This window comes from Aotus nancymaae, unplaced genomic scaffold (assembly GCF_030222135.1).
Source record: "Aotus nancymaae isolate 86718 unplaced genomic scaffold, 86718_ANA_hifiasm-v0.15.2.pri h1tg000020l, whole genome shotgun sequence".
Lineage (NCBI taxonomy): Eukaryota > Metazoa > Chordata > Mammalia > Primates > Aotidae > Aotus > Aotus nancymaae.
Genome location: NW_026988432.1, coordinates 30535947 through 30557704, shown reverse-complemented (window position 1 = coordinate 30557704; position 21758 = coordinate 30535947). Strand labels below are relative to the sequence as shown.

The 21758-nt window shown below is 35.3% G+C and overlaps 1 protein-coding gene across 9 annotated transcripts in view; it reads right to left on the bottom strand.

Annotated features, from left to right (window-relative positions):
* The window catches only part of PIAS2 (protein inhibitor of activated STAT 2), a 120927-nt gene that overhangs the window by 21944 nt on the left and 77225 nt on the right, over positions 1 to 21758 (bottom strand). For all 9 annotated transcript variants that reach the window (XM_064379213.1, XM_064379214.1, XM_021670066.2 and 6 more), the window contains 4 exons: positions 15912 to 16046; positions 14009 to 14114; positions 13045 to 13118; positions 5473 to 5633 (listed from right to left, as the gene is read on the bottom strand). In XM_064379213.1, coding sequence (XP_064235283.1) covers positions 5473 to 5633; positions 13045 to 13118; positions 14009 to 14114; positions 15912 to 16046 — 476 coding nt within the window. The remainder of the gene's footprint in view (positions 1 to 5472; positions 5634 to 13044; positions 13119 to 14008; positions 14115 to 15911; positions 16047 to 21758) is intronic.

Genomic DNA, 21758 nt, shown 5'->3' with positions numbered 1-21758 from the left:
ATTACTGACTATATAGAAAATCCTATGTAATCTATAATAAAGCTACTAGAATTACTAAAGGATGAGAGTAACATATCTCATCCCTTAGTAACATATGAGAGCAATATACAAAAGTCAACTATATTTCTATATATTAGCCATAATTAGAAAAAATTTTTAAATACCACAGAGATATGAAATATTTAGGAATAAACTTGACAAAAGATGTACAAAATACATTGAAAACTACAAAACACTGCTGAGACTAATAATTAGAAAGGTACATCCTATTCATAAATCAAAGACTCAATATTGTTACATCACCACACACTTATCTACAGAGTCAATGAAAAACAAAATCTCAGCAGGTTTTTTCCCTAATTGACAAGTTGATTCCAAAATTTGTATGAAAATGCAAAGAATCTACAATAGTCAAGAAAATTTTGAAAAAAGAAGAACAAAGCTGGAAGATTCACACTACCTAAATTCCAGGAAATGCAGTATTGACATAACTACAGACAAATAAATCAATATAACAGTCCAGAGATCCATACATATAGTCAATTAATTTTTTGTAAAAAGTGCAAAAGCCATTAAATGAGGAAAAACTAATCTTAACAAATGGTGTAACAATCACATGGCCATACACCAAAAGAAACCAAAAACCCTGTTCTTTATCTTACACCATACACAAAAATTAACTTGATAGAAATAATAAACCTAAATGTAAAAGTAAATTATAAAATTCCTACAGGAAGCTCAGAAAAAATCTTTGTGACCTTGAGTTAGGGAAAATGTCTTAAGGTAATACCAAACGCACAATTCATAAAAGAAAAACTTGGTAAACCAGCCTTCATTCAAATTAGACACTTTTGCTATTTGAAACACACTGTTAAAAGACTAAAAAGATAAAATGACAGAAAACATTTACAAATCATACCCGTAGCAACAGGTTTGTATACAGAATACATAAAGAACCACCAACATTCAATAATATGAAAACAAAGCCCAATTGAAAAGTGGGCAAAAATTTGAAGTCACTTCACCAAAAAAAATACAGATACAGAATAAATATGCAAAGATGCTCACTACAATTAGTAATAAGGAAAATGCAAATTAAACCCACAATGGAGTAACACCATATACCATAGTATGATCTAAAATTAAAAAGACTAACTGGCCAGGCACGGTGACTCACACCTGTAATCCCAGTACTTTGGGAGACCGAGGCGGGTGGATCACTTGAGATCAGGAGTTGGGAGACCAGCCTGGCCAACATGGCGAAACCCCGTCTCTACTAAAAACACAAAAAATTAGCCAGGCATGGTGGCAGGTGCCTGTAATCCCAGCTACTGGGGAGACTGAGGCAAGAGAATAGCTTGAACCTGGGGGACAGGGGTTGCAGTGAGCCAAGATCATGCCATTGCATTCCAGCCTGGGCAACAGAACAAGACTGTCTCCAAAAAAAAAAAAAAATAGATTAACCATACCAAATGTTAATGACAATGAGGAACAATCTAAACTTTCCATGTACTGCTAGTGGAAATATAATATAAAATAGTACAACTGCTTTGGAAAACAGTTTGACAGTTTATGGCAGTTAAGCACACACCTGGCATGTGACTAGGCATTCCACTCCTAAGTATTTACCCAAGATAAATGAAAACAGTCCACACTAAGACTTGGGCATGAATGTTCACAGCAGCTGTATTTGCAACAGCCCAAAAAACCAGAAACACACCATCAACACACAAACTGACAAACTGGGGATTAGATTAGAATGCAACTCAGCTAAAAATGAACTATTGGTACATGCAACAACATAAATGTATCTCAAACAAGTATGCTGAGTAAAAGAAGACAAAGTAAGTACATAGTTTACAACTCCATTTATATAAAAGTCTAGAAAATCTAAACTAATCTATAAAAACCGAGCGTATCAGTGTTTGCTTGAGGACTGAGTGAGAGGGAGAGATTAAAAACATACATGAGAAAACTTTGGGTGTGAAGGGTGTGTTCATTATTGTGACTGGAATAACAACTTCATAGATATATATAGGTCAGAATTTACCAAATTGTACATTTAACATGAGTAGTTCTTATGTCAAAATGTCCACATCATGCAAAGAGGCTTATTTTTCTCAATTATACTGAAAACTCAGTATGATGTTAATCAAAATCCAAAAAGGTTTTGTGTAATTTGAGAACACTTTTTTATTCAAGTGAATATGGCAGAATATACTGTGATACTAGTCAAAAAAAATTCTGAAAAGAAATGGCCTAAGAAATACAACCACATAATAGAAATCTAATAATTAAAACAGTTTTGTACTGGTCCACTAACACTTTGATCAATGGAACAAATAGCAGTTTAGAAGTTAACACTAGTATTCACAAGAAATGTATTAGATAATCCAAGTAGTATCTCAGATCTGTGGGTGAGATTATTCAGTAAATGTGGTTTAGAAAAAGCTGGGTGCTAGGGTGAGGTGATCCCTACCTTAATGGGATCATCTATTCTCTACTGTAAAGTTCATTCCCCATCCCCAGTCTTCCTTACCTTCATAGCACTTTACACTAATATGCAATTTTTATTTTTATTTTTCATTTTTTTTTTTTGAGATGGAGTTTCGCTCTTGTTATCCAGGCTGGAGTGCAATGGCATGATCTCGGCTCACTGCAACCTCCGCCTCCTGGGTTCAGGCAATTCTCCTGCCTCAGCCTCCTGAGTAGCTGGGACCACAGGCGCGTGCCACCATGCCCAGCTAATTTTTGTATTTTTAGTAGAGATGGGGTTTCACCATGTTGACCAGGATGGTCTCGATCTCTTGACCTCGTGATCCACCCGCCTCGGCTTCCCAAAGTGCTGGGATTACAGGCATGAGCCACCGCACCCGGCCTTAATATGCAATTTTTTAAACACTCTCCCATACTAGAAATGCTCTGCCTACCATTTTTAGACTTAGTATCTGACACATTATAGGAATTTAGTAAGTACTGTGCTGAACGACTTCATGAAGCAATGTATAATGGAACAACTGCACAACTGGAAAAAGGAATCATAAATATGTCTGATGAAAACAAGCAAGTGCTCATATAAAATTTCTACAACACTCTAAAGACAGAAGTTCCAAAGGAAAAGACAGACTTGATGAAATAAAAGTGTAAAGCTTCTGAATGAAAAACAAAGCTCGCAACAAATACAATTAAAAGGCAAACTGGGAAAATACATCTGGTACATGTGAACAGAGAAATTAATATCCTCAATCTATAATGACTACTTATAGGCCAGTAAGAAAAAGATGAACAACCCCATAGCAAATGTTTTTAAAAAAAAAAATATTTGGCTGGGTGTGGTGGCTCACACCCATAATCTCAGCACTTTGGGAGGCCGAGACCAACCTGACCCATGTGTGGAAACCCCATCTCTACCAAAAATACAAAATTAGCCGGGCATGGTGGTGCATGCCTGTAATCACAGCTACTAGGGAGGCTGAGGCAGGAGAATCACTCGAACCCAGGAGGCAGAGGTTGCAGTGAGCCAAGATCGTGCCATTGCACTCCAGCCTGGGCAACAGGACAAGACTGTCTCAAAAAAAAAAAAAAAAAAGGAATATTAAGAGGCAATTCATAAAATATATTATAATGACCAATATGGAATTAAATATGTGATCATTCTTATATACAAAAAATAAAAACAATCAGCTATCTTTTCAATTAGGAAATTGGTAAACATTTTTATTTGTCATTTCGTTAATTAATTTTTGAAACAGTGTCTTGCTCTGTCACCCAGGCTGGAGTGCAATGTCATGACCATTGCTCATTGCAGCCTCAAACTCTTGGCCTCAGACAATCGTCCTGCCTTGGCCATCCAAAGTACTAGAATGACAGATGTAAGTCAGCACATTCAAAAGTAGAAATTTTTAAAGTAAGATTCAATATGTAAGGCTGCTGAGAGGACTGAGAAGTGGGCGATGTTATGCCTGTTAGCATGAGAGTGAAATGATTTACTAGGAGAGAAAAATGGCTTACCCCTTCTGGGAGGTATCTTAATAATAAATAGTAAAAGACTTAAAGTTATACATTCCCTTTGAGTATTTCTAAGAACTTAAAAGAAAATTTCACAGACATACACAAAATGCCACCTTCAAAAATGTTAACATCACAGGGCAATTTTAAATGGAAAAAGAAGAAACAAAAATCGAATATCAAGAATTTAGTAAACACATCGCAAATATTAATGTACAAAGGGGGATGACATATGTAACTCTCAAACGGTTCAAAAGCATTCTAAAAATATTAACAATCATCTCTCCCTATATTCACAAATGCACACACCAAAAATGTGTATATGCACACATATTAAGGGAGAAAGTGATAAAACAACTATGGTAGAAATGTAAACAACTGACACATCTAGGTCAAAGTTACATGGGAGGTTCTTTGTGCTACTGTTCCAACTCCTCTGTAGGTTTGAAATTTTTTCAAAATAAGCTAAAAATAAAAACTCAGCAAAGTAAAAGTTCAGAGAGGAAGGTTAAAGTCCCATTCACTCTTCATTCCCTATTTTTCTCCACAGATAATACTCTTGTAAAACTTTTGTTGTTTATTTTAGAGATGCAACTGACTATGTTGCCCAGGCTCACCTTGAACTCCTGGGCTCAAGTGATCCTCCTATCTCACTTTCCTGTGTAGCTGAGACTACAGGCATGTGCCACAGTGCATGGCTTAAAACATTTTAAAGTTGTACAAGCATCTTTAAAGATCTAGGATACTTTCACTACATATTGAGTAAAAATCATATGTATATATTAATATAAATCACTACATAAAGTATCATTTCAATCTTTTTTAATATGTCAATAACAAAGTCATCACCATAGGATAGGATTGTTAATTTTATTTTCATTTATTCACTAATTGTATTTTCTAAATCTTACATGGTACAGGGATGACGTGCAATTTTTTTAAAAAAAGATACTTAGAAAAAATTAGTTCATGCAATTTTCTAAACTCTGACATGCAATATAATATGGAAATGATGCTTAAGAGTTTGGACTCCAGAGTCAGAAATATCTGGGCATGAACTCCACTTCTGAACTTAAGAGCTATGTAATGTGTCTGTATCTACCCTATCATTTCCTCTGGTTTCTGCACAGACCCTACTTGCTACTTCAAGAAATTCTAGGTAGGCAAAATGCCATCACTAAGCAAACTTGTCCCTCTTTCCTTTGGGCTTTATAAAATATAATCTTAGAAAGCAAAAACATTGCCCTCAACACAAATCACATTATAAAGATAAAAATGCCACTAACCACAGTTTAAAAAATAAGATTGAGTATAATTGTGTATAAGACAGAAAACATACAAACATCTGGATTTATGCTAAAGTAGAATTTATTTATAATTTAGTTCACTCAGTAGTACTGAACAAAGGCATTGCCAACAGCTGTTGTATTAGTCCATATCAGCTGTTAAAAGGGATATACTTACCCATCTAATATTAGACTTTCATAGGCAGCTTTTTTGTCACATACAGGACAAATCCAGGTGGGCTTCTTCTCATTCATTTGTAGATAAAGGGCAGCATCAAAACACTGCAGATGTGTACAAGTCACTGCACGGCATGGGATTGTCAGCCTCATTTTTCCTAACTACAGGACAGGAAACAACATGGAAAACTAGTTAAGAAAGGGGAATGAGCTCAAAGGGAATGTGGTCAGTTGTATCATGGCTTCAGACTTTTACAAAAACATAAAAATTTTAAAAATCCAAACTAGAGTGCATTCCCATGAAGATTACAATAATTTATTTTTATTCATTGACTGACTTATGAATTTTGAAAAACCACTTCACTTTTTCAAAACAGGTAACATATAAATCCAGATTCATATATAATGAAAATATGACTCCTTCTTACCTGGTTCCCAGTTTTCCTATCTAGAGAACCACTGTTATCCATCTCTCGAAATGTCCTTTCACAGATGTTCTAAGCACAAACCAAGTGTGTATTTAAAGAAATATTTTTCCAGAAATGATGGTATACAATACACACTGCTTTCCAACTCACTTCTGTCATATAACTTGGTGCCTACTGCACACAAATCAGTATGTAAAAGGCTACCATTATATGAAGGTATCATAACTTATTTAACCAGTACACTAATGACGGACATTTAAACTGTTTCCAATCTTTTATCATTACAAACAATGCTATAATAAATATTTCTAATATTTCTATATTTATAATATTTATAATGTTTGTAATTCCTAGAAGTAAAACTTTTGGGTGGAAAGAAAAGTGTATTTGTAATTTTTGTCACATTAACATACTATCTTCCACAAAAAGTACCTATTGGGTTATGCATACATGTGTATTAATGTGCTTGGTTCCACTTGACCTTTTCAATACAGTGCTATTAAATTCTTTGATCTCTGCCAATCTGGAAGGTAACAAATATCTCATTATAGTTGTGAACTACATTTATTATAAGTGGTAGTTGAGCCTCTTCTTTTATTTCTAAGAGTCACTTGTATTTCTAAAAACTTTCTACCTATAGCCTTTTCTCATTTCCCATTTGGTTATTAATCTTTTGTTATCTATTTATAGGCACTCTTTATACAAGAAATTAGCCTCTTGTGTGTAATATGAACTGCAAATATATATTTTATGAAAATTTTTTAATTTTATATAATCAACTGTGTCAATTTTTCAATATACTTTTGATTAACTCTAGTAGTCTGCTAAATTCTTATTCCAACTATTAGTGGTCCACTGGCACCAAGACATACACAACATCCAGATTTGATTAGACCTGGTTTTCCTACATAATCCGTCAAACCTCCCCATATATTTCCTTTACAGAAAATATCTCTATTTATAACCAGTCCTGCTATTTTGATTGAAAATTTGTTTCTCCCACTAGAACTCAAAGCTCCAAAAAGACTGTCTAGATCTCTGCTCACCACTGAATCTCACTGTCCTAACACAATACTAGCTCATAGTATGTGCTCAGTATTTGTTGACCAGACAGGAAAATGAATGGAGAAGGACTGGAAACAGGGAAAAGAGCAAACAGGAAAGGAAGGAAGACAGACCTCTTTTTATGCTATAAAGTTTGGAAGAATTCACGGCAAAATTAAAACATTCTTAGCTCTGCCTGGGAGGTAGGCTTTTTAGGATGTTCTTTCTCTTTTGGTTCATCTGTAATTTCTAATTCCTCTAAAATGAACACCTGGTAGTGTTGTAATTAAAAAAAAATAATTTAGCTGAATCATCAACACAGAAGTAACATTTATACAGTTCCACCTACATGCAAGGTACAGTGTTGACTACTTCACATTAATTTCAAAAACGCTTTTACAATTACGTAACAATTACACTAAAAGGATGATATCATTATTATTCCCATTCTATAAATAAGGAAACTAAGGCACAAAGAAGCTAAGTAACTGAACATAACAAAGTTAGAAAACGGCAGAGCTAAGGTCTGACCTGGGAAGCTCCAGCCCTGCAGAGTCCACACTCTCATCACTACTATACTGTCTCTACCTAAGTGTCTCACCAGAGTTCTAAAAGGGATCCTCAAAATTATTGTAATTTGATCAAGGTATGTAGCACAATATAACTAATCACTTAGAACAAAAAAAGGTCAGAATAAAACCTGGGCAGCTTCTCTTCTTATGATACATCTTTCTATGTTTTTCCTTCCTTTAAAAACAAATTATCTCTTACAGTATACCCCAGGCTTCTATATAAATCTCATATAATCTTCATAACTCTATGACTCCAGAAAAGCTGCTATCTATATCTCTAGTTCTGAAATGAATACACTGAAGCTACAAGAGGCTAAAATCACACACTCACCGAGACACAACTGATGGAGCTATACCACAAATCCAAACGTTCCTCATGTCCCAGAGACATCCTAGTTTTGTAACATTACAAGTGGTGTTAGTCTTTTATTTTAATTACCCACCTTTTCCTCTTTTGCTAAGTTTTGCTCTATTAAAAATGAATGTTGGCTGGGCATGGTAGCTCACGCCTGTAATCTCAGTACTTTGGGAAGCCGAGGCAGGCGGATCACCTGAGGTTGGGAGTTTGAGACCAGCCTGGCTAAAATGGAGAAACTCCGTCTCTACTAAAAATACAAAATTAGCCAGGGGTGGTGGAGCACGCCTGTAATCCTAGCTACTCGGGAGGCTGAGGCAGGAGAATTGCTTGAACCTGGGAGGCAGAGGTTGCAGTGAGCCAAGATCCGGCTACTGCACTCCAGCCTTGGCAACAGAGTGAGACTTTGTCTCAAAAAAAAAAAGAATATTGACTAAATACCTATTCAGCATCCAATGAGATAACAGGTTTTTTGATCCTTTCAATTATAAGAGGAATAACTTAAATAGGTTTTCTATAATCAAACTATCATAGTATTCTTAAGAGGTATGCTTTGTTTTATCACGTTATTCTTTTTAAATAGTACCGACATAAATATTGGCTGGTATCCTATTTAGAAATTTTCCACCAATGTAAGTGAGTTGACTTTTTTACACAATCACTGTGCAGAAACAACTCAAATAATTACTAAACTTGTTATAAAATTACACTATACCTGTTCAACAGAATGCTCACAATGATGAAAATAAGACCAGTCTACACAAACTAATATACACTGTTAACTAAAAAAACAGCAGGCCATGGGACAGTATACATATTTTCCAATAGATATACATATAATTATAATATAGAGAATTAAATCTAGAAAAATCTATCATGCTACTAGTAATGTTACTTTTGAATAACAGATCTTGTGAATTTAAAATTATCATTTTTACTTTTCAGTTCTATCTGAATAATTTAAAATTAGGTATTATCAATTTTTAAAATTTTTTCTTCAAAATACTGTTTTAACTCAGCCTACTATGGGTTTTATGAGTTATCAGTTCTCAAACTTTTGGTTTCATTTATTTATTTATAAATGCTTTTATTTATTTTTCTTTTTACTTGCCTTATGGCCACAAGTTAAATCAGAACCCTTTTAGACTCTTTAACAATTAATATATTGGCCAGGCATGGTGGGTCACGCCTGTAATCCCAGCACTTTGGGAGGCCAAGGTGGGTGGATTACCTGAGGTCAGGAGTTCGAGACTAGTCCAGCCAACATGATGAAACCCCACCTCTACTAAAAATACAAAAATTAGCAGGGCGAGGTGGCAGGCACACTTGGGAGGCTTAGGCAGGAGAATCGCTTGAACCTGAGAGGTAGAGGTTGCAGTGAGCCGAGATCATGCCACTGCACTCCAGCCTGGGTGACAAGAGCGAAACTCTGTCTCAAAAAAAAAATTTAAAAAAAAAAAGACCTCAAAGACTTATGTATGTGGACTATATTTATCAATATTTGTATATTTGAAATTAAAACATATTTTTAAAAGATACGAGTACACAAAAACACATTCCATTAGACATCAGTGCAATATCATCATCATCTATTAGGTAACCCACATTAAACATCACTTTACCCTCATAAGAGAACAAGAGCAAAAAGCCAAAATTATATGTCAATATTATTATAAAAAGTTTTAACTTTATAGACTTCTTCAAAGAGTGTCAGGGACCTTCAGGTATCCATGAGCCACATTTTGCAAACTGCTATTTAGGGGTTGTTTTTGTCTTTTTCTTCTATGCCGTTTCTCTCTCTCTTGTTATTGCCTTGAAATTTCTACAGCATACAGAAACGTGAATATCCAGGACTATAAAAGTTGCTGATTCTAAATTTAATCCTACTCTAGTTGTCTTGTAACAGTTAATAAGCATTCCCTAAGAAGGCATATGTTACTAGCTAATGAAATTGTATCAATTTTCTAGTGACTACGACATGTTATTAAAAAGGACCTGAAGGCACCATTAAAATAAATTATAATTCTAATTTAATCAGATGATGTTTTGAAATTTATTAATTTTATGAATGAAGTGGTATTTAAGCAATGTAACTTTTTTCTTATAAAGTCTTAAGCTGGCATTATCCAACTTCTATTCACTGTAGACTAATTACTGTCAATCTAAATTAAGAGAGTTTTTAAGTTGGAATGGCCCAAACTGCTGGTTTCCAACTATTTACAGCAGAACTTTTTTTTTTTTAAACATATTAGAATCTCAAGAGATAAAATCAAACCTAGATTTCTTTTTCTATTCCCCACCTACCTAGCCCACCTCTGTAGGACAGATTGAAAATCACTAGCTGAAATCACCAAAGTGAAACTCCCATGTAAAATTCAGATATTGCGTTCAGAAATATGATTACACATACTGAATTAGATCCCTCTTCAATAAAACTACTGTGATATTACCTTCCTTTAGTCCCAAGGACAGAGATTTTAGAATTTGCTCCAACTATTCAGACTCACTTCCACTGCAAATCACTTTACGAAAATATTGTGAAATGCAATAAACATTTCTTCTATCACTCTACGATATTAGTTTCTCTTGGTTTTGTCAAATAACTCAGGGTTCACTTCTTATCCAAGTGCCTGGGATTCTGGGATTGTTTTTTTCTTCTCCATTTCCCATTACTGCAGCAGATCCCACGTTATCTCCATTGTTAACTGGCTGGACTCCATTCTGCTTTCTCCAACTGGTAATAGGACTGACTCAAAAACTGCTTTCACCATCTAATTTCTGTCACCCATCCACCAAATCTAATCAAAACACCTGTGTTTTGTATTCTAATTAAATATACCACATATTATAGTTTAGCTACCCAACTTATGTTAATAGTACTACTATAGCCCAAAGAGTACCATTCATTCTTTTCCAAGAAAATGCACTGAAAAGATCAGGTAGGATGAACCCTGAGGAAAAGCTCAAAAGACAGTCTCACAAATAGACTTTTTGTCACTTCTAAGCAGAGAGAAAAAGACATTTAAGAAACGCAAAACAAGATTTCAAAAGCCTATTTGATCTGTTACTTCATTTCTTCAAATAATTGAAAAGTCAATTTTCTTAAAATTGTTATGTTTGAAAGGAACTGCTCCCTATTCTTACATAGAAGGAATCCTAACCTCTGTGATACACTACTTTCACTATTATTGAAAGTTTGGCTGGGAGAGATGGCTCATGCCTGTTATCCCAGCAGTTTGGGAGGCCACGGTGGGCAGATCACCTGAGGTCAGGAGTTTGAGACCAGCCTGGGCAACATGGTGAAAGATCTCTACAAAAGACACCAAAATTAGCTAGGTGTGGTGGTGTGTGGCAGTAGTTCCTGCTACTCAAGAGGCCGAGAAGAGAAGATCTCGAGCCCAGGAACTCGAAGCTGCAGTGAGTCATGATCACACCACTGTGCTCCAGCATGGGCGACAGAGACCCTGTCTGAAGAAAACCCCCAAAAAGCCTGAGAATCCTTTAGTATGTTTAGCCATTGCATTTTGTTTTGGTTGCTCTTGTGTAGAATAGCCATCTGTATGAAGAAAAACAATTTTAAAGATTCTAAGAAAATGGCACTACACAACTGTAAAACTAAGTTGTGTAGAAGACTTTCTTCCTGATACAATGGCTTGACATCTAAAACATAACGGTGACAAGAGTTCCCTCTGCATATAGTGACTATATGTGGAACTGAGCTGGCAATTAATGTTTGAACATACTACGGTTACATCATAAAAAATGGTCAATATCCAACTGTTTTTTAACCAACAAAAAGGCAATTTCACTTGTTTCAATCTATTATGAGATCTCATATTTAATAAGAGAGAGAAGAAAAAGATAACATGAAGACACTGAAAAAAACTCATGCCTGAAGGTTTGCATAGAGCTTGTGCTCAGAGCAGGTTGTGGATCCTCCCACATGCCTCCTAGAGCCTCTGGCGCCACCCTCAGGGCTTTCCGGTCCTCTTCCCTGCGTTTGATAAGCACAGGTTCCCAGTATCCAAGCAATCCTGATATCCAAAAATTCTATTTCAATAAAGACAAGTTCATGTTTTTAAGTTAATGAAGATTAAAAAAAGTAAAGCTTTAAAAAAAGATGTACAAATACCACTTTCCAGAATAAAAGAAATATACTTGTAATCAGGACATTTATATACCAGTCTGGCAACATGGTATATTGGAAAGAGAACAGGAATGTCAAAACACCAGAATCCTGATCTTTGTTTCACCACCAACTGTGTAATTTGGGTTAGCCAACCTCATCCAGTCTCTGTTTCTTCATCTACAAATGAAGACAACTCCTCCACACAGGTTTGCTAAGACAGTTAAATAAAGAACATACCATAGAAACTCAACAAATCATTCTCTTTTCTTTCTGACACAATTTCTCCCCATTTCTCAAAATGGTGGGTAGTCATCAAATGCCCAGAAAACTACATTATAAAAACCTGATTCCATGACTTTTCTCATTAAGTTCTTCTAAACTGGAAAAGGTTCCCCTCCAATTCATTCCCTGCTCCTGACCCCTCCCTTGTCTTCTTGGTACTACAGTAGCCTAACTGTAAGTGAAGTCTGCTCCATTGTTACGGGAGTTGGTTTTATTTTTCAAACTCAATTATTAACATTCTAAGCAAGCCTCAATATTTTCTCCCACAATTAGCTCAAGGGCAAGCACACGGGAGGATCTGAGAGTTGCTAACTGATTTCTCCCTCATAGTTTCTATGTAAGAAGATATAAAATAAAAATTATTGTGCAATTCAAAAGAACATTACGAAGACATCCTACACATCCTAACTCACTAAACCAACACCATCAATTAGTATTTATCAGGCCCTAATCACTTTATTGCTATTTTTCAGTATCATTTATATTCTGACAAAAGGAGCCAGCTCTTAATATATTTTTATTACTAGCTGTGGATTATCTGCAACATTAATTATGACAAGACTATTCTGAGCCTAAAGCTATCTTCCTTCTTGCCCAAACAATACAAAGAATTGTGACTCAATCATGAAGATTCCTTAACAGGAAAAGACAAAAGGTCAGACTTCTATCATAATATAGCATTCATTGACACACTTACTTTTATAGGAAAGTTTATAATTTATAAAAAGTCAAATTCCCCAGAATGTTTTGTTGCTTTACTTACAGGGCACATCAAGGATACCCGAAGACTAGTTGTAGCAATTTCACTATCAGGATCTGCAGTAAGTTTTTCCTTTACTTTATAAAGAAGAGAAAAGAAAAATTAAAATTAAAAAAAATTAATGGTGACAAAGAAATGAAATTATAGAAATATATAGCATCTTAAACTGTTAAATATTAATGTATTAAAAACACAGTTGCACTCCTAATATAGGTTAAAGAATTATGAACATGCAAATTCTTTGTTTAAATTCTTAAAATTTTTTTAAAAGTAAAACTGTTGGTAAGTAACACTTTCAAAATAGAAAGCTAAGACTCAAGAACAACAATTAGAAGAGGAAGCTGGAATGTCGCAGTACCCTGAGCTTCAAAGCTTTTCCAACACACATTCATCACAGTTTTTATTAGACAGTATTGTTTCCAGCAATTATTAAATTTGTAAACAGAAGAGATAAAAGTATCAGTGGCTCACACCTGTAATCCCAACACTTTGGGAGGCCGAGGTGGGTGGATTACCTAAGGTCAGGAGTTTGAGACCAGCCTGACCAATATGGAGAAACCCCGTCTCTACCAAAAAATACAAAATTAACCAGACACGGTGGCACATGCCTGTAATCCCAGCTACTCGGGAGGCTGAGGCAGGAGAATCACTTGAACCTGGGAGGCAGAGGTTGCAGTGAGCTGAGATCGGGCCATTACACTCCAGCCTGGGCAACAAGAGCAAAGCTCCGTCTCAAAAAAAAAAAAAAATCCTTATACTTTCTTTGACAATTAAAAACTACTATGTACGTGATAATGTGTCTACAATTTTACATACCCAGTAATGTATATAAATTACTATGTATGTGAGCCAACAAATATATACTAACATAAATATTGATGTGAGCAATATTTAAAGCATTAAAGAATCTCATATGCTAGATCTTTTTTAAAAAAAAAAAATGCTTGGTCTTATAAACATTACTTACTTAGTGCTCTGGAATGATCAGGGTTTCTAATACCTTTCATTTTTAATCTCTGTAATAACATGGCTGATGTAAGCTGTCGTACAAGATATACAGACATGGAGTAATTCTACAAACAAAAAGAAACCTGCATTAAAGATGAGAGATAATATTCTCTTTATTTACATAAAATACTTATTTAAGAAACCCTGATTTCCAAAAATAACATTCAAAATAACTTCTATGGAATGGTCAATGACTGCAAAGGGCACAAAATCAACCAAGCTACTTCAGTGAAAATAAAAGTTCAATTATTTTAAAGGTATTTCTTGATCATTTATCACTTTAAAACATCCACTAGTATGGGAACACAGGTTAGATCAATAGTTTCCAAACTATGGTTCTGATTTAGCAAAACTGGTACCTTAGGGGCCACCCTGAAAATTCATTCTCCTACGACTAACCAGAATCTTGCTAACCAAAATCATTCTGCTTTTATCGATTTTATATAACAGGGCTCTCATATTTTCACTTAAAAGCAGAGTTCCACTGCAGAAACAAATTTCAAATGCCAGTGGTCTGAATTAGCACTTCAAACCCAGAGTTTCAAAGTTCTAATTCTGGTAGAAGAGACTACCTGCTACATGGCCTTTGAGTGAATCACTCAAATGAACCAGGTATCAGCTTTCTTCTGAGGAAAGCTTTGATAAATTAACTCCTGTATCCCAAATGGGTATTCTACTGACAAGCAGCAGCTACTATAGTATGTTAGGCACATGAAGAAATGAAAAAATTAAAAAGTCAAGGCCAGAAAACAACAGCATCCAATCCTGTATCTCTTAGATCTGGCACAAAGGAACCTTCATTAGCTATTTATAGAGCTATGAAGAGACATACAATTTTACATAAATGCTAAAACAACCTATCTTCCCATTTTATTAAATATATTCATTCAATTGATTCTACGATAAACATAAAACTTTTAAAAGTTGCCAAACCTAGTATTTTAAATATTTTAAACATTATTTTAAATATCTAAATGCCCAATTTATGGTATAAATGTTAGGTCAATTAATCATTTTAATTATAAGGAGAGAGTATTATTGCCATTATATGGCAAAACTGCCAAGTTTTCAATGTCTACAATCATTTATTCCAATGTCTGTAAAGTGCCTCAATTTCTCCAACCATAAAACAGGAATATTATTCCGTTTAGGAACATGTAACAGGAACACTGAAATTGATGCTTTATGTAATAGTAACATTGAAGCTGATGATAGTCAGAAATTAACTGAAATCTCTTTTCTATTCATTATTTTAGTTATATAAGCAAGTAATTCTAAAATGTAAATTCCTTGTTATATTAATTGGTATCTCATAATTGACATAATTTATTATAAGACCAAAAATCAGCAGAAAGTTCATCAACCTGAAGGTTTAAAGAAAATATTAAATTCTAAGTAAGTATTTGTATACAAGATAATCACAGGTTATCTGAGATATCAGATGTTTATATAAAGGCTAAAACAGATTATTTCTAATTACAACATGTGTACATTTCTCCCCAAAACTGATAAAGCTTTCTTTGTTCCTCTTCATAAATATTTATCGTCCAAAACTTCTAGTTTATTAAAATACTACTTAAACACAAACATACACACAATTGTGGTTAAACCATTACCTTCAGAAATATAAATATGCATATTTTCTTTCCAGGAAAATAAAGAGATGATATTCAGGAAAGCTCAGAGTTAAAGTTTTTAACTTTAAGAATCTCCACACTGTTGCCTCTGAACTGAAAATTATTGCTTTTTAGAGATTACAATCCGAAAACAAAAAGAGCTGGAGCCAAAAGCCTAAGAAAAAACACAGTAAGTCAACCCCCAGCGGGGTCACTGTCCTGCTACCCAAAAGGGAGAGCCTTTACCTTCCCAATTTCTGATGCCCAAGAAATGGAAATTTGGTTTGGCACAGCTGAAGATAACCTAACTAAAGATGTAATATTCAAGGGGCGTCCAGGGCGCTTCTGTTCAATCCCATTTTTAGGTGGTGGTGCGTAGCCCTATAACCGTAAGAGAGAAAAATTATTTCAAATTATCTGCAGAAATTAAACATTTTCTCCAAGATAGATACAGGATCCTGCCCAATTTCAGTTACACTATTTTTATTTTAGCCTGAAAATCATATAGCCCTTATTATGATTATCAACCAAAATAGGAAAATAACCTTTGAAAAAAAGTTATAAAATATTTCACAAGTCCAGAAAGGTAGGAAAAAACAAATCCATGTTCCATCATTAAAATTAAAGATGCTGACATCTTGCCACATTAGCTATGAATCCTTTTCCTTTTTTATAGGACACCGAGCTTTACAGATAAAATCACAACTTTTTGTAATGATTCATCCTTAGCAGTCCCCATTCAAAATACTTTCATGTATCAGGGGTGGGAAAGACAGAAAGCAAACTGGAAATTGCAGGGAAAGAAACTAATGAATTTCGTTTGTAAAATCTGGTGAATGATAAAAATACTTTCCACTGCCTTTTCTCTGGGTGGAACAGAAATGGTAATCTTTTAAACCAGGTCAAGTTAACAAATAAGGATAATCAACATTTTAATTGTCATTAAATTAGTTTGATGGCTACCATAATACTGCTATTCATGCTTTATTCTACTTTTATCTAGTCATCAACCGTTTGTTTTAAATAGCAAGTGTACTCATTTCTAATTCGCAGTATATCTAATTATCAATTACCACAAGACTTCACACTGATATTCCAAAACCAAAATCATACATCTTTAAAAAAAATTAAAATGTCTTAGCTGCAAAATGATCTACATATTGAAAAGTAGGTACCATATTTCACACGCTAAGATGTCATTAATGTAATTTAATTATGTACTATTGAGAAAGCATCAATTACTTATTTCTGTATATATGGCAAAGAAATGTAAGCAAAATGAATTAACATATCCCCTTTTGTACAGAAGAATCTTCTGAATCACTTTTCTCTCAGTCATTAATGCACACGTTTTTCCACATGACACTATCCTATGTGCAAGCAGGAACTTTAGAGAGACAGTATCTTTAAAAACTGTATTCCATTCCACTAACGTCTCAGATTTCTCTGCAAGTCACTGACACCCTTAACTGGATGTGTTAATGGGGATACGATCTGGATCTTATGAGAATGCATCAATAAAAAGTTTTCAGACAACAGCCAGGATTCATGCTTCTTTCTCGAAACGTCCTTAAATTATTTGTTAACTGAAAAGCCAAGGGGGTACAGCTAACCAGTCATGCCATGGCAATAACATCAAAGTTGTACAAGTGCAGGTGATGATAATACATTACAGCTGACACCTGGTCACCGGCAATTTTAAGACACTTCTGGATTTTGGCAATGCTAAAATTTGCACCTTAAGACCAATGAAAAATAGTACTGGTAGTATCACATGGCAGAGGAACACACCCTGTTTACCACAACCTGGGAACACCCTTTACTGTCTCATAAGAGAAAGGACAGTAATTATTAAGTGAGAGTCTACCTGATAAAGTGTAATCTATAACTTGCAACAAATTTCGAAAATCACTAAAAAGTTTGAGCAGGAGAGTAAAAGACAGAGTAGAACTTAAATAACTTGTGTTATAATATAGAAATGAAAGAAAGAGATAGGGTGTATGTGTGTGTGTGTGTGTATGTGTGAGTGTGTGTGTTATGTAGAAAGGTTATGCCCATCTTAAGTTGCTCAAGTGGAAAAAAAAAAGTTGCTCAGAAAAAAAAAAAAAACAAAACCACAACTCCTAAGAAAAGTCCCCTTATACAGACTCCAGGAGTTGATTCAATGAGCAACAAGCACAAGGAATATCAATACCAGTATCTAGGCAATTTTGAACGAAACTTTTGTTTTGCCTGTTTTGAACCTGGAAGATAATTGCTGGTATGTTCACTGGTAGGTTAAACAATTAAAAATGATGATACAGGGTCTGCCAGGAGGATCAAAATAACTCATAAACTAAAATGCGCACTCTGGAAATTAGAATTTAAGACATAAGACATTCTGACACAGTAGAAAAGGACGGCAAAGCAGGGAGAATAATAAGTCAATCTAAGAATGAAATTTTAGCAAATTCAGAATCATGTTAGTCTTGCTCAGTGTAAAGTGTTTTCAATCTAACCTGTATCCCACTTGAGTTGTGTGACTTTACTGATAATTATGAATTATCTGTTAACTGGTATTCTACCTCTAACCATCAGTACCACCCCCACCCAACCATCAATTTCCTGGTTATTGAGAATATATTAATAGTTGGAATTTTATAAAACATAAATTTTAGCCTTCACACATATTTCTAACAATTTTCCATATTAAAGCAAAAATAAAGTCAAGTTCATGTGACAGGGAACCAGTGGAGCAAATCTACAAGCTTTCTGAGCAAAGGCCGCTGTACAGCACCAGCAGAAGACTTTATGGCGGTCCTATGACACAAAGAATTTTTTATATTTCATGCTCTGATGACATCTTACCCTACTTGCAACTATGACAAAAGTCATCCACAATTATTGTACTTTAACATTTTCCTCCAAATTTTCCAATTACCACTACCACCTGAATACTTACAACACAGATTTACTTTCTTACTTTACAGAAATTTTCAAACATACACAAGAAAGGAATAAATAGCAAGAACTCACCAATCAGGTTCAATAATTATCAACATGCTGCCAATCTTGTTTCAAATGCTCCTGACCCCAAAGTCAACCTGCCCTAAAACACACACAGTTCCTTCTGCCCTTGAGTATTTAAATTCAAATTCTAGACATGTCATTTAACCCACAGATATTTAACATGCATTTCTAATAAGACATTAAAAAAAAAAAACCAGTATTACAACCTCACAAAAATAACCACAATTTTAAAAAATCACCTAATACCTTGTCTTTCAATTCAGATTTCCCAGTTGCCTCAAAATTTCTTTTCATCTTTTTATTACTGCAAAAAAAGTATAATACACATATACCTATCAGTACAGTAATTTACTTACCCATGAACAATCTTTACCTACTCTACCCAACCCCCACTCCTGATTATTTTAAAGCAAATCTCAGATATATTTTCAGTTTTCTCCAAATATAGTTTAGATGTCCTTTTACAGCTTGAATCAGAATCCAAAGTAGAGCTCTACACTGCACTTAATTATGTCTCTGAAGTCTCCTTTATTCTATAAACATAACCCCCACCATCTCCAAACACTCACACTTTTCCCCAATGCTGTTGTTCTACTGGACAAACCAGGACTTTTGACCTGAACAATGACTTCACATTCTAGATTAGGTATACTGCTTCCTCGAAGTATGAGGTTTTGTTGCTCTACTTCCCATATATTTTTATATTTTTAAAACCAATAGTTAAATAAGCTTGATTAAATTGGGGCTCAAATTTCTCGACATGAAAACTTCACAGAAAATGTTGCATACTTCATATGGTACCACATTATATGGCACAGAAGGTTGTTTGCCCTGTTTTCAGTGATGTCAAGATTGATCAGGAGTTCAGGGGATGTCAGCCTGATCCCGCCACTATAAAGTTACCCGTCAAGCTTTGGCATCCACTGATGATAGCTACCCTAGACCCATTATATGATTGTGAATTGTGGAATAATGATTTTCTAGTTCTATTACTCTTGTGATTTTATTAGCCAAAATGTTTCCATAAAGGGCTTGACCACATCAACAGCTGGTCACCTTGAAATGAATGATTCCTTTTCTTCATCAACCTTCAGAGCAGTGAGTTAGTGCAACCTCCAGTGGTTTATTTTAGTATAATTATTATAAACGCACTTACATATTTGATAGTTTTGAGTCTACTATAGTCATTATTCTTTCCGATGTCAAAATTATCCTTTCTCAGGTAAAGAGGTACTTCTTCAAACTGGGGTGAGTGTGGACACAAGTATGTGTTTTAAAAGAAGAAATGTTGAGTTTATGTAAGTTGAGATTTGCTGTGAGGCAGCCATCAGGGTGACTAACACACAGCATCAGGAAACATAAATCCATGAGCTCAGAAACAGAATTTATTAGGAGAAGGGGGCCAGTACTGATAAGTCTTCTGGCTGCACCAAAAGGAACTACTTGGAGATTGCTGCCAGCTGAATTACAGCACATATCCTCTCTACTCTTTGGGATCTTTCAAAGAAATACTCTTGTAAACCCTTCTTCCTTCCATCAATCTTACAGCTACACAGGTTTTACAGACATTTCTCATAAACTGTTCAAAAGAAAAATAATTCAGCTTCTTAAAATAACTCCTTAAGCAAAGAGGGCGTTTTTCTTTCCTGTGCCCGTTAAAAACATAAAATGTTCTCCTCTGGCTGTCAGTCTGTACACCGACAGCCCCTGGAGTCAAAGATGGGGGATGGTCTCTTCAGCAGCTTCTTGTTTGTCCACGCTGCATGTCACCATCCCACAAGCCCTGCTATGAGCTGCTGTCTTCTCTCCACCAAGGGAAGCTGGAAAACGAATGCATGAAGGTGTAGTGTAAAACTCATCACCTTGATGTAGGTAAAAAAGCACATATGCTGCTTGTATCACTATTTGATCCTTAACAGTCTAGGGACATGCTACCATTTTCAAAATAATACAATTTCCAATTCCTATGTTTACTCTGTACATGCAGTATAGTGCTCAACTGCCATGGGTCCATAAAGACTGGATATTACAGTAAAATCATACACATAAGGACTTCCTCCAGGACACAGACAAATGCAACCATATTCAGAGCTCTAATGGGTAATTCATAACTGTTTCAAGCTTATCCCTCCAGGATTCATGGTTCAATACACCAGGATCATAGGCAAGGAACACCTACCAAACTTCTTTCGTGGCTTACTGATGCTTCTTAAAACTAGAACAAAGTCCCTGAGGCTCTCCATGGTGGCAAGAGTTCAATAAATTCCTATAGGCCCAGAGGAGCTTTCTTCTGAGGCCGAGGCATACTCATGTAATTCTTAAAAACTGCAGAATCTTGTTTAACATTAATAAAGACTCCATATTTCATTATTCCAATCAATAGCAATTGTGGATCAAGAGGTGGTTTAAGATGTCTTCCATCAGATGCATGTGAATTTCTTTCAGCTGGTCTATAGGACTTTACGGGGCTAGGGTAAAAAGGCTATTTGGGAAAGGCAGCCATCTGATTTTCTTTGGGATTTTCTTTGGGATGGCTCTATCAGGGTCAGGCAAGTCCTCCCCACTGCCTTCTGTTTTTGAAGTATGTCTTTGCCTTTCTCTCAGTGCTCCATTTCTTCTCCTCCTTCACGACTGCCCATGGAGCAGCTGCTGCAGGACCCTGGCTCCAGGGATGTCAGACTCATCAGATAAAGGGTGCTTTATGTAGTAGTCAGCATGTTAACAAATAGCCTAATACAAGTAATCAAGGGTTAGTGGGTGCTTTGGGACAGAAATCAGCAGTAACTGAGTAACAGTGCCCCAGAGGAAGTACTCAATTGCCTAATTTTCTCTCCCTCAAAAGAACTGAAAGAGTGACAAACTCCAAGTCATCAGCAGTGGTGCTGTAGACCTCCTACAGGAAGGTATCATCCCAAAATGTGACACTGACTGGTCCATTTGGAAATTCTGTGTAACTTCTATGTTTACACATCTGTAGCCACCATATTTTCCATAGCAATGCCAAAGAGTTTAGGCACAACCTCACACATTTCAGACGCAACTCCTATTACTGGCACAGTCACATGATGATACAGGGTAAGTCTC